We start from the raw sequence: 13,922 nt of genomic DNA on the forward strand, positions 1-13,922 counted from the left end.
CAGGCAGGACACCTGGGAGAAGCTCTTGTAGAATCATGTCACAGTAATGGAGTGCAGGTTCAAGGTACTATTCTGTGTGAACCCCTGGGGTAAATTTGTTACTGGGTTATATACCTTCTGAGGAACTGTGTGTCTTTGGATCATATGTGGAGAAATGCATTTCCTGAGTGGGATCATTTATTCCAGTACTTCTTTTCTATAGGACTAATATTGTCTGCTAAAGGACTATTAGTGGGGATGTTACTCAAGATATCTGGGAGCAGGATCCTATTTATGCAATACCTGAATTCAATCATACCACATTTTGCCATTGTCTCCTGCAAGTCCCATGCCACAATTTACAACTACTAGTGATGAGTAAGGGGAGAGGCTTAATAGGTGGACTGCTATAGCAGCTATCCTACTGCTTACACTTGCAGTTAGTCAAAATCATTGGCTTTCCTTCTTGTGTTCTTCAACAGGGATGAGGTTATTGAAAGAGCAGGGTCTTCAGTAGGGAGCTAAACTCAAGATTCATAGATTCCAAGGCTAGAAAGGACCACTGTGATCATCTCCTGAGTAATACAGGCCATAGAACTTCCCCCAAATAATTCCCAAAGAATATCTTAAAAAAAAATCCTATCTTGATTTAAAAATGGTCAGTTATGGAGACTCCACCATGACCCTTGGTAAATTGTTCCAATGGTGAAAAATGTTAAAAATGTGTGTTATTTCCAGTCTGAATTTGTTTAGCTTCAGCTTCCAGTTATTGGATCGTATTATACCTTTCTCTGACATAATGAAGAGCCCAATATTAAATATTTGTTCCACGTATAGGTACCTACAGACTGTAATCAAGTCACCCATTAACCTTCTCTTTGTTAAGCTAAACAGATTGAGCTCCTTGAGTCTATCACTATAAGGAATAGTTTTTAATCATTCTCATGGCTGTTCTCTGAACCCTTTCCAATTTACCAACATCTTTCTTGAATTGTGGGTGTCAGAACTGGAAACAATATTCCAATTGCAATTGCACCAGTGCCAAATAAAGAGGTATTACATAGTACTTTATTGGAATAGCTCCTTTGATATTGAATAGAATCCACTTTCAAGAGAATTTTTCTTAAATTCAGTGATAGAAGGTAACTGCTAATCATTTTTTGATCATTTGTTGTCAGCCTCCATGGCTATGAGAACGAAATAATTAGGTCCCCTGTGAATAGATATATATAAATACCTGATGTTCTAAATCACTTAACTTGTGACCACGTCAGTTGCTTATCCATGTCTTTCCGATATTCCTCCTATTACACGCTTTCTGTGGTTGTGCCTTTTATTTCCTCTTCTTTGAGAAGCGCTGTAATGTGTGTCTAGTTGTCTGTCTTCTCCTTAAACCACTTACCTGATGACCTGCACTTCTGTTGAACTCCACAACCGTGTCCGAGCACAACAGTGCATAGGTTCATTAAATCTAATTGCATACCATACTCGTAAGTTGTTCCATTGAAAGCTGCATTATTGCATGTCATTACAGAAGAGGTTTAGTAGGGGATTATATAGGAAAATGGCACTTTGTTGTTGATTTACCTCTAAAGTGTACAACTCTGACTTTGAGATTCCTTTTGGATCTTTTAAATAGTTGCTTTCCTTACAGCTGCTTGTGCGAACTGGCTGTTTAACACTGTTATTCTGTGCTATGGACAATGTTCTACAGATGCTTCTGCAGCCTCACTCCTTCACATACTATCTTTTATGTGGCATTTCTCATACAAGTCTCTCTATATATGATGTGGCCCTCACTAAATCACTTATCCATTCTGTGTGCCTGCCACATACCTATAGCATGCATGTATGCACATATACACCTTACTGTCGCTTTCTACTGTGAAGGGTTGATAGGCCTGATCCTTTTGTTTCTAATAGTAGTTTTAACAGCCTTTTAGATGGCCCACATTGTTCTTATTTGTATGCATTTCTTTGGGCCATCCCTTCTACCTATTTCCTGGTAGCTGTCGCTGGTATGGAGCATTGTTTGCCTGATACGAGCCTTTAGAACCTGCATTTCCACTATATATGCTCAAACATGTTAATTCATGTCCTCCTATATCTCTCTGTTCCATTCCCTGCATATATTTGCAGGTACTTTTCTAGTCCCCATGCTTTTTTCCTTAAGCAATCCAGAATTCAGGTGTAAATTACTAATGTTGTGTTTGATAGAATGATAGCTTCCAAAGCTGAAAAACACTAACTATATGTAAAAGTTAACAAATGTTATTTAACTCAAACCATTTGTAGTAGTGTTGACAAGATATTTAAGGGTTTCCCCAAAGAAAACCTACTCTTGTCATTTAAATTATTTAAAAAGTAAGTAATGACTAGAAAACCTCTGCACGTAATGCAGTCCTCCAATGGAGAATCAGACTTTCAAATCTGGAAGATTCTAGAAAGAAAATTCACAGGTTAGACCAAATTTTCCCTTTTCTGTCCCAGCAATCTTTATATTATAAAGCAATGACTTGTCCTTAGGAGAGTAAGAAGGATTGAATTTATATATAAATTGAAAATGAACTTAAAGGTTTTGGAGGTGCCATGTTCTGCAACACTCATCTACCAAATGATGTGTCTACAGAAGAATAGAGGTCACCCTCCAAATGGTTTGAGAATGTGTGGCTAGAGAGCCACAAAAGGGCTCTTTATAGTTCGTAATAAAAAACGTGATCTCTACACCAACAGTGTCACTGCTCCTCCAACTGAGTGACCTGTAACATTCTTAGGGAGAACAGCACCTCACCTTTTGTGTGTCTGCTACATATTCTATTATCCCCTTGGTGGCCCATTTAACATCCAGGTTATGTAATTTTTATGCTGTGGCTTGTCCTAGAAAGAAAATCCACAGGAAAGATCAAATTTCCCTTTTGCATTGGGAACGAATTGAGCCTTTCGACAGGCAAAAAACACATTTTAGTACACTTTAAGTATCTAGTTACCAGGGTGCTACTTAATCAGATCTCTAGATATGTCATAGCTAATGAAGGAAAACAGACACAAGTATTTGTACTACCAAAACGTATCTGCTGTTTGAGGATGCAGAAATGTGTGTGAGTGTGTACAGGAGCAAAGCTGAAAAATTCTGAATCAGAACCATAATAGAATAAAATACTAAGACAATATTTTGTGATATTTTCATTTTCACAATTGTTGGTATCTCCCATTAGTAGAAAGTTCCCAATATCTTTGCTTTTTGTTCCTATACAATAGTCAACTTATTATGGCAGATTCAACCTCTAATTTTTTTAAAAATTAATATCTACACAATTAGCAAGAATATGGAGAGATCTATTGCACTGCTTCTGCCACTGCCAATAGACTCTCAAGTGCAAAAGTGAAAACATAGACAGGCAAATTATAATACTCACTAGAATTGTCATAATGTATACTAAATAGACTATATAATCAACATTTGCAATTGAAATGACCTTTGCAAAGGAAAAAAATTAATTTTATGTTAAAAACAAACTTTAACTCACTTAATAGCTTCATTCCATTGGGAGCAGAGAGCTGCATTTGTTTATCTTATGTTATGCTAAAAAAATTCCACACTAGAGCATCACACTGAGGGAAGGGCATTTACACTTGGATTCTTACTAGAACTGTAAAATCCAATACTTTCTTTTGGAAAAATATATGCCTTGAGTATTTCACATTAGAAGCAGTCGTTGTTTTACATTTTGGTGTTGTGACACTTTTGTTCTTCTACATAAAGATAAGAATCTTGAGACTGATCCTGCTTCAATTCAAATGAATGGCAAACCAGCCATTCACTTTGGGTAGTGCAACATTGGTGCTATTATTATTATTTATCAAGTATTTCTATTATGTTGGCTCTTAGGAGTTCCAGTCATGGACTAGGACACCTTTGTGCTAGTTGCTGTACAAATAGAAGAAAAACATGATCCCCATTCCAAAGAGAGTGCAAAATCTTAGATAGTAAACAATTCATTTCTGTTCTTGATTTTCACACTTAGTGTTGCATGAACATATTTCCATTAAATTATTTGGTGGAAAATGAAAGAAAATTTACGCCATGCCATTAAATATCAATATTTGTGAATAACTGGCTTTTTTTGAATTCAGTGTCCATGTAGATTTCAGGAACTTCAGTTTCCTCTGCAAGATGCTTGTTGTTCGTGTGGTGTTATGCAAGTCTTCATTTCACTTTGTGCAAATCATATTTTTTAAGCTGAAGCTACTGTACATTTTATCTGTCCTTGCAATTTTATTTGTAAGAAAAATGTTTCATTTTAGCTTGGTCTCTCTGAAACTGCAATGATTTTTAATAACTTATCCTTATGTAGGATGTGAAGAATCGAAGAAACCCCCGCCTTGTCCCATATGCCCTTCTGGATGATCGTACCAAGAAGTCAAACAAAGATAGCCTCCGGGAGGCCGTCCGCACCCTTCTTGGCTATGGTTACAACCTGGAGGCTCCTGATCAAGACCACGGTATTTAATTTAATTTTTTTACTCTCAAGAATCCATGTAATGTTACAGTAGGTATTGGTAATGACGAAGGCATATCTATTTGTTGTTAAGTTTATTAGGTTTTTTTTTTTAGCCCTATTGAACTGTTTCGTGAGGCATTGCAGGGCTGCTGAGGATGACCAAATTCACTGGCTTCAAGCTGTGCCCATCTCTCATTGATGAACAAGCACAATGTCTATTCCAAATCAGGAAAGTGTTCCACGTTCAAGTCACTTGCTAGCAGCACATCTATTACCAAGGAAAATTGCCTTAAGCTTCATTTCTTAGAGGTGGCATGAGTTATTGTCTTTCAGCTCTGGTCTGCCTGATGACCCTGCATCCAGTCCGTGTCTCATTTTCCTGAGATGGGAATGGGTACCCAGAAAGGCTCTGTGCCCAAAAACACCTCAGCATGTAGGGACTCCGCTAAGTCTTCCCAGGCCATTGGGTTATGCTAATCAATCTTCTGAGTCCTTCAGCCTTATGGTAGTGTTCCACAAGAACTGGTGTCTGAATCAAGCATTGTCTCAACCTCTACATCAAGCTTTCACAACAGAGCCGTTGAAGAACTGAGTAAAAGAACTCCATGTAAACTGAGTGAGGACCTCAGAATTTGGTGAATTTGCTTGGTTGTAGTCAGATTCAGAACTAATTTACACATACTGTATGTAAGAAATTTAATAATGTAATTCCCAATACTGCAAAGGATCCTTTAGTGTGGACCTGAATGTCAGTGAAACTTCCTGTGGCTGTAGACAACTTTGTTTTATTCTTACACATCAGTTTAACTTAGTTTGTGTGAAATCATTGGCTCTGAAATACTTTTCTCTAAAAGCTGAGGATTTGTTTACTTTCTTAATGTATGGGCATAACTTTTCTTAAGGCTGCAGTACTGGATGTTACGCATGTGTGTTCAAGAAAGAATGAAGCTTTATATTCTTTCAACTACTTTTAAGCAAGTAGCAAGCTAGCTGTTGTCCAGTGTTTCATCCTGGTTTAATGTCCAATGCAAGAACTAATCTCAAAGACAAGAAAATAGGTGACAAATTCTTGTAAACTGTGACTCTAGTGACACCATTTTTATAATAGTTTTTAGATGATTGCTCTAATAGTAGGGAGCCGTTAGAAAGGACTTCTGATCAATTTGTGAGTGCCCTTATTTGAAAGATGGTCACTTTCCCAGTCAGTTTAAATTTACAGATAATGAACAGACTGTGCAGTGTTGCTCATGAGTATTCTAATCACAGAACATCTAGAGTGTGGAAGATACTTCCTGCATCATTTCCTTAGTTGGCATTTGATACCTACTGGAGATAACCTGCCACTCAGAGGAGATGTTATTTTATCATTGCTTCTTAAAAGAAATCAGCTGTATAAAGAAATAAAATAGATAATGACTGCAGGGAAAAAACATTATGGGAAAAAATCAGAAATTATAAACTGGATATACGCAGAGAAAGTATGTCTTAGGGAAGCTTTCATAATTATGTATTATAAAGCTTGCTCTAGGATACATGGCTTTGGAAATAAACTGACAGGTTTGAGTATGCATGTTGGTGCTTGGGTGTTCTCTTCTGTGTGCTTCGGTGATAGTTAAGAAGATGTCCCTAACTTCATCAAAACATAAGTACATAATGAAATCATTAAGGCAATATGCCCGTACCACTTTGAGATTACCCCTAAACGGCTGGTGTCTGAAGTGTGCTGTTAGTCCATTTTAGACAGCAAACTAAGGACTGAGAGTTGCTGTATGTACTGTACAGCACTGTCCCACTAGCAATGCTCATTAAATAACAGATGGTAAATTCAACAGAATGGCTCTCACTACCCTTAAATATTTAAGTCTGCATATGTTTTAATTAATGATACTCTCAGCTATCCAGTAGATTGCATCAGGGCCCAAAGCTAATTATTTTTCAGGATGTGTGGCCTGTGTTTCTATGGTAGAATTGTAGAATGAAACTCATAAGTCTCAGTTATTAACTTCTTGATATTATTAAAAAGAGTTTTCTGTGTTTACAATAATCCTGAAGGAAAGAATAATGAAAAGAAAGCATTATTTAAACCCAATTTATAAGATTTAAACATTCAGAACCCTATTTTAGGTGCTGATTTAATAGGTGTATGCCAGAAATCTTGAGAGCAGGAATGGTAATGCCCAAGAAAAATTGCCTGATTACCTCCATTGTTCTCCTCTGAGAATTCAGAGAGAAACTGCTTTGAGGTTTCTCCTTGACTGGCATTGCAGAGGAAGCTTAACAGGGTATCGTGATGGGAAAGTGGGTGAGTACATATGAGGCTACCAAGAAGAAAGAATGGTCATTACCCCCAGGAACACGCACAAAATATTCCTATTCTTAGTAGGAATAAAATTTGCAAAAGGGTGGGGGTATAAAGCTAATGTGAGGAAGACTATGGATGCATATAAAAATTATTTTGCAATTAATATATGAGCCTGCTGGGATGGAGAAAATTATGCAAAATACCTTCATATTCACTAGATTTTCCTAGGAATATGCTAAATGAAGTGAAATAAGGTAATTTTATATTGAATTCACTTTATCAATATCCTTCTATTTTATTTATTTAGAATACATTATGCTTGAGAGAACATGAACCAATGCTTGTGTATATCGATTGTCTAAATGCTGGATATTGCATCCTCTGTAGTGTAGTGTGGAGATTTATACTGCCATGGAGGACTCTTCTGTGGTGTATGTTGGGGTATGGATTCCCCTTCTTGGGGTTTACTTTGCAATTGTTACACACACACACACACTCACATACAGTTCACACGCACAAATACCACACTTCTGAGATGCTTTTAGCCCTAACGTTCATGAATAAGTGTCGCAGAAGTGGCTCCTGTTTTTTAGTTATTTTATTATGTTTGTACTAAATTGGATGTTTCTAGTTGCATACTACTTAGCTTTTATGCCAATGTATTACATGCTGAATTTAGTGCCTAGACTTAATAAAATTTGAATAATAATATTAAATAAATGCAAATAAAGAATAAACCTTCATTTTTCTAAGTAATATGTTCAAGGTATTTGAAAAGCTTGTGGCGGGGTTTTTTTATTCTTTTTTAGAATATGACAATACTATGAATTGATAGAGTTAAACTATATATATATATATATGTTACATAATATGATTGTTTTGCAGAATCGTTGCTTTCTCAGGTTTTCTTGTCTGACATAGGATGTTTTCCTTTGAAACATTGTGGGAAGCCCCTCTTCGTCATTCAAATTCTGTATTGTGTATTGTAAAAGGATTTAGAGATCTCTAGTGGGTTTCTGGTTTTTGGTTCATGATTTTTTTTTTAAGCCTTGGTTAACAAAATGGAGTATCTTCAGCTGTATCCTTATTGTTATTTATTGCTTCCAGTAGCACCCCAAATGTTCTAGATGCTGTACAAACATCATAAGAAGATACAGAGCTATTTGGCATCTAAAAATACAGTGAATCAGACAAAGTGTAGGGGCAATGGGTGAAACATACAAGTTGTTGGGTGATGTTTAGTTGTTTTTTTTAATTAGATATATACACTATTCCCAACTTCTGTTCAACCTTGCTATTAGTAGTCAGCTAATTTCTTGTAGAGTTATGACACCGGGGGTTTTCAGGAGGCATTTGATGTTGCGAGGGCAGTGGGCATGTAGAGCAGCAAGGACAGAAAATGCAATTTATAAACAGCTGTGAGGAAGAAAGCTCGGGGCAGTTTTGCTGAGGCTGGCATCACTGGCAGGGTGGAGAAGAGGGGATGGAAGGCAGGAAAAGAGACAAGAACAGATAAGTACAGAGGAGACAGTTACATAGAATCTTCAAGGCTCGAACAAGAAGCTGGGACTTAAGGTAGTGGAGGGATTGGAGAGGTGAGATGGGGAGTGGGTTGTTGACATGGTCAAAGCAGCAGGCAAGAAAGGTGATTTTAGCAGCTATGTCTTGTACAGACTGAAGGGAAGCAGTGGAGCTAACAGGAAGATCAGAGATGAGAAGGATGTTACAGTAATCAAGATGAGCGAGTCCCTGAATAAGCGTTTTAGCTGTACGTAGAAGAATGAATTCTAGAAATCTTATGGAGAAAGAAGTAGCAGGATCCAGACATAGTCTGGATGTGCAGGAGAAGGGAAACAGAGGAATCAAAGGATGAGCCCCAGGTTGTGGACCTGACTGACTGGTAAGATGATGATATTGTCTATAATGACAGAGAATATGGGAATTGGGAAGGCAATAAGGGGCCTTCTCCTTCTCCTCCTTGTGCCTTGTAGTCCTTTACAGCTTTGTAAAATGTGATCATTGCCATTTACACGCACTTTGCACAAGGGTGACTGTGTTAAGTTTAAGTTGACAATGGGACATTTGGAAGGCAATGTCAGAAACAGATAAAATGCAGGACTGAATGGGGGAAGATAAGTTAGGAATAGTGAGAGTTTGCAAGTAATCAGTTTAGAGGTGGTAGTTGAAGCTGTGTAAGAGGATGAAAGAGAGGTTGTAAAGTGAGAAAAGGAGGCAGCCAACATGAGAGCCCTTTGGGTACACCCTTTTGTGGGTTCTCCTCCTCTGTATCTCTTTCCATGGATCAGCCAGAGAGATAGGAAGAGGACAGGGTAAGATGTCAAGGAGGAGGGTATGAATGAAGGTATGAGAAGCATCATAGAGATCAAGAAAGTTCTGGGTGAAGTAGAAACCTTGAGACATTTTCTAGAAGAGGGCATTAGAAAACTTTGTGAGCGCAGTTTCGTTGGAGTGAGGAGGACAGAAGCGAAGTTGGAGAGGATAAGGCAATGGTTGTAGGTTGCATGCTCAATAAGGTTAGAGCTGAGGGGAAGAAGGGAGTGGTGGCATAATGGGAGAGAGAGACAAAATCAATGGCTGGCTTTTTTTTGTCTGTGGAGGAAACCATAAGATACTTACATTCTGAGGAGATGGAGCCAGAGAAGAGTTGGCAGTTGAGGAGCAAGGAAGAGGAGTGCATGAAAGCAGGAGGCCAGGACAGGTATCGGCTCAGGAGATTAGTGGAGTGGGTCAGAGGTTAGAGATAAGTGTGAAACCTCAGTGTCAGTTGTAAGGGAGAAAGAGGAGAGAATAATAGATTTATTCATGCACTCCAAAGTGACACATGCACATTCTTTCCTTTTTAAAATCTAAATACATTTTATTTACTGACTTAGATTATTTTTTAAACCCATGCATTTCCCAACCACTCCACAGTTCTCTGGTGCATTAGGAGCTGCAATGGTTCACTTATGCCATGTACCACTAATCTTTCTGTGGAGTTTACATCTGTTGTGATCAAGATACATGACACACTGTTTGCATAATAATGTCAGTGGTAAGAGTAAGATTAATGTGTCCGTCTACTGGAGATTTTTTAAATAGTGTTTCATGCTGAGCCCCCCTTGAGTGAATTGTTATGTAGCCATAGTAGTCTTGAAGGAAAAGTATGTTCAAGGCAGAAAATGTGATACTTTTATCCTGTAACCTTTTAACCTGTAAACTTGTGTGTTGTTCTTTACCTGTTGCAGTCAGGGCAACTGTTTAATAGGACACAATATCTATACAACAGTTTAGGATGGTGTCATGGTTCCTTCCCCACTCTGAACTCTAGGGTACAGATGTGGGGACCTGCATGAAAACCCCCTAAGCTTATTCTTACCAGCTTAGGTTAAAACTTCCCCAAGGTACAAACTAATTTACCTTTTGCTCTTGGACTTTATTGCTGCCACCACTAAGCGTCTAACAAATACATAACAGGGAAAGAGCCCGCTTGGAAACGTCTTTCCCCCCAAAATGTCCCCCCAAGCCCTACACCCCCTTTCCTGGGGAAGGCTTGATAAAAATCCTCACCAATTTGCATAGGTGAACATAGACCCAAACCCTTGGATCTTAAGAACAATGGAAAAGCAATCAGGTTTGTAAAAGAAGAATTTTAATTGAAGAAAAAGTAAAAGAATCACCTCCGTAAAATCAGGATGGTAAATACAGGATATGCAGATTCAAAACATAGAGAATCCATCTAGGCAAAACCTTAAGTTACAAAAAGACACAAAAACAGGAATATACATTCCATTCAGCATGACTTATTTTATCAGCCATTTAAACAAAACAGAATCTAACGCATATCTAGCTAGATTACTTACTAAGTTCTAAGACTCCATTCCTTTCCTGTTCCCGGCAAAAGCCTCACACAGACAGAGAGAACCTTTGTTTCTCCCCCCTTCCAGCTTTGAAAGTATCTTGTCTCCTCATTGGTCATTTTGGTCAGGTGCCGCGAGGTTATCCTAGCTTCTTAACCCTTTACAGGTGAAAGGGTTTTTTCCTCTGGCCAGGAGAGATTTTAAAGGTGTTTACCCTTCCCTTTATATATATGACAGATGGGAAGTGAATAAGGATAGTCTATTCAATTGAAAACGTATATGTTATTTCAGTGTTCAGCAATATTTTCTAAATACCTCTTTGGGTCTGATTTCAAGCATCATAAAAACATTGATTTTTCTTTTATCCTTGAACAGTTTACAGCCTTGAGCTCTGTGTATTCACAAAAGCTTGTCTCTCCCACCAGTAGAAGTAGGTCTAATAAAAGATATGACCTCACCCACTTAACCTCAGATCAGTCAGTTTTATTATAATAGGAAATGCCAGTTATTTGTCCTACACTGTATTTTAAAGGGCATCTGTTTTTTCAAACCCTCTGCCCTTTCTCCTTGTGATATTTTTTTCTAATGCAGAAATGTGGTCATCTGGTGCGTTAGAGACTCATGCAGATAAATGTATCCTTTCCTTCTTCCCACTCCTCCCACTACAGAAAAAGGATGCTAAAATAACATGGTCCAAGTACCCTTAGCTATGCACATATAACTGTGGGTAGGACTCATTACAGTAAATAAATATTTGTACAGCAGTGTTACACTGAGAGATTTAAGAAGCTCTATCTAATTAACATATCAAATATCAGATTAAGTACCAACTAGGGAAGAAGATTTCTGATAGTAGAGGACTCTAATTTAGCAAGGAGTGTCATAATAAGATCCAAAGACTGGGTGTTGAAGTTAGAAAAATTCAGACTGAAAATAAAGCACTTTTTTTTTCACAGTGAGGTGTAATTACTCTTTGGAACAATTTATCTAGGGATGTAGTGTAAACTCCATCTCTTGAAGTCTTTAAATCGAGATGGGATGTCTTTCAAAAATATATGATCTATCTCAACCATATAATATGGGCTTGAAGTAGGAATATTGAGTAAAAATTCTGTAGTCTGTGTTATGAAGGAGGCCAGAGTAGATGTTCATAGTTAACCGTCTGGCCTTTAAAATCTGAGTCTCTGATATTTTCTTGTTAATTACCAATCATTGGTAGCATTACTAGCTCACTGGATTAACTGAGCTTTCAGGGCTTCAATTCTTGGCTATACAGCATCATGGCTTATGGTAAATCATTGCTAAATCCCATTATCTACTTCCTAATGTTTTTCTATACGGTTGAGAGGTATGGATACTATACAGTAATCTCCGTTTATTTTCATTGCTTTCATTTTGTTATCAGATAAACATAAGGGCCTTTTTTTCCCCCTGCAGCTACAAGGTCAGACATGTGCACTGGGATAATGGAAAGGTTCCGGATATTCCGCACTGAGAAGACTTACGCAGTAAAGGCTGGAAAATGGTACTTTGAGTTTGAGGCTGTCACTGCAGGAGACATGAGAGTTGGCTGGACCAGGCCAGGCTGCCAGCCAGACCAGGAACTTGGCTCAGATGAGCAAGCTTTTGTCTTTGATGGCTTCAAGGTTTGTATAGTTTGTTTTGATGGGATTGATTGTAAGTAGTGACAGTAAGTTGTTAACAAAAATCACTTATTTTTTCTTCCTATTCTAGTTGTTTCAGCTTAATGCCCTTCTCTGCCTTAGCTTTTGTTTCAGTGTTTGAAAATATTAAGAATCCTCTTTAGGGTCTGGGTGAAATGAAAGGTAAAATAATATTTTAGAATGTAGAACCGTATTACTTGGCAAAAATACAGTAAGAGCACTTGGCACTTTCATAGCTCTTTTCGTTTGAAAATCTCAAAACGCTGTATAAAATTGGGTGTGTATTTGAGGCACAGAGCACTTAAGTAACTTACCCTAAATCAAGTCATTGGGAGAGCTGAGATTAGAACCCATTTCTCCTGAATCCTAGTGCAGTGCTCTCCCGATAGGAAATAGCTATAGGAAAGAGAATGTGATTTTCATTGTCAGCAGTAATTCCATTGGACTGAACTTGGTTAAGAATATAGGAATGTAAAAGTTATGAAAATGAAGACTAAATTTTAATGGAAATTTCTGATAGTATTTAGCACAAATTAAGTATGAGAAAGCAGGTAGTTCTAGCTCTAACTTCAGTATGAAAGAAACAGTGAAAGACTGAAATCTAGTTGTATGGGTAATATGTAGATAAGCAGAACATTTTTTTATGCCACTGGTTTTTGATCCTTCACAAGAGTCAAATGACTCATTAAAGTGTGGCAGTAAAACATCGGTTTAGTGTGAAGGCATGTGAAATCTCTGCCATGATAACAGTTGCTATCTAGACTAGTCGTGACTCATGTCTTAGTACAAAAATGCATATTAACTGCGTTTTGTGTCTGGAGTTGGAATACAGTTATGTTGTTGTTATAATACTTGACAGAAGTTAGCATTACTCTTCACAAACTCAATTTCAGAAATGCAGATTGTCAAGCAAGCCTACCTCAGCCCTATTTTATTGTTGTTATTGCATTTCTATTTGACAGTGTTGTATGATACAAATTGAGATGCCTTAACATTGAACTGAAAAGTCAGAATTTTTTAAATGACTGATCAAATTAAATAACCATTCACAGTGTCCTATCATTAGCAGAGGATGAGCACTGAATATATTTGAAAATGATAACAATAAAAAGCTGAGAATCAATTGTCCTGCTAAGTCCTGAGTTGGGACCTTGATGTTTTCCTTGCAACTGTGTAAGATCACTAACACCTAAAGCAGCAGTGAGAATGCTACTCCCTGCCTTCTTTTAGATATAAACCATGTCATCAGTCAAGTTTTCCAAGCTAATACAATCTCAGGTAAAAACTCCTTCAGTCTATTTGTAACCCAATATTGGGATTTTAGTAATACTTTTTGTTTTGCTAAGATTAATGTAATGGACATTATCCCCCTTTTTAGTTGTATTTCCTGCAGGAAGCACATTTTACCTTTGCTGTGTGTTCTATTCCAGTTCCCATCTGATTTCCAGGTGCTGTATAAGATGTTGGTTTTGACTGATACATTTCTTAAGGATTTTAGCTGTGACTATCTTTTAAGAATGGCTCTATCCTCTTGTACCACAGAAGTTGAGATCAGCTGAGGTGCTGGAATTAACAGGTTCCAGTTTATTTGGGAGGCTGTTTACAGGAGGGATTT

General features: G+C 37.6%; 1 protein-coding gene across 2 annotated transcripts in view; it reads left to right on the forward strand.

Moving 5' to 3' along the window:
- The window catches only part of RYR2 (ryanodine receptor 2), a 699,456-nt gene that overhangs the window by 402,889 nt on the left and 282,645 nt on the right, over positions 1–13,922 (forward strand). For both annotated transcript variants that reach the window (XM_043544343.1, XM_043544344.1), the window contains 2 exons: positions 4,335–4,482; positions 12,081–12,289. In XM_043544343.1, coding sequence (XP_043400278.1) covers positions 4,335–4,482; positions 12,081–12,289 — 357 coding nt within the window. The remainder of the gene's footprint in view (positions 1–4,334; positions 4,483–12,080; positions 12,290–13,922) is intronic.

This window comes from Chelonia mydas, chromosome 3 (genome assembly GCF_015237465.2).
Source record: "Chelonia mydas isolate rCheMyd1 chromosome 3, rCheMyd1.pri.v2, whole genome shotgun sequence".
Lineage (NCBI taxonomy): Eukaryota > Metazoa > Chordata > Testudines > Cheloniidae > Chelonia > Chelonia mydas.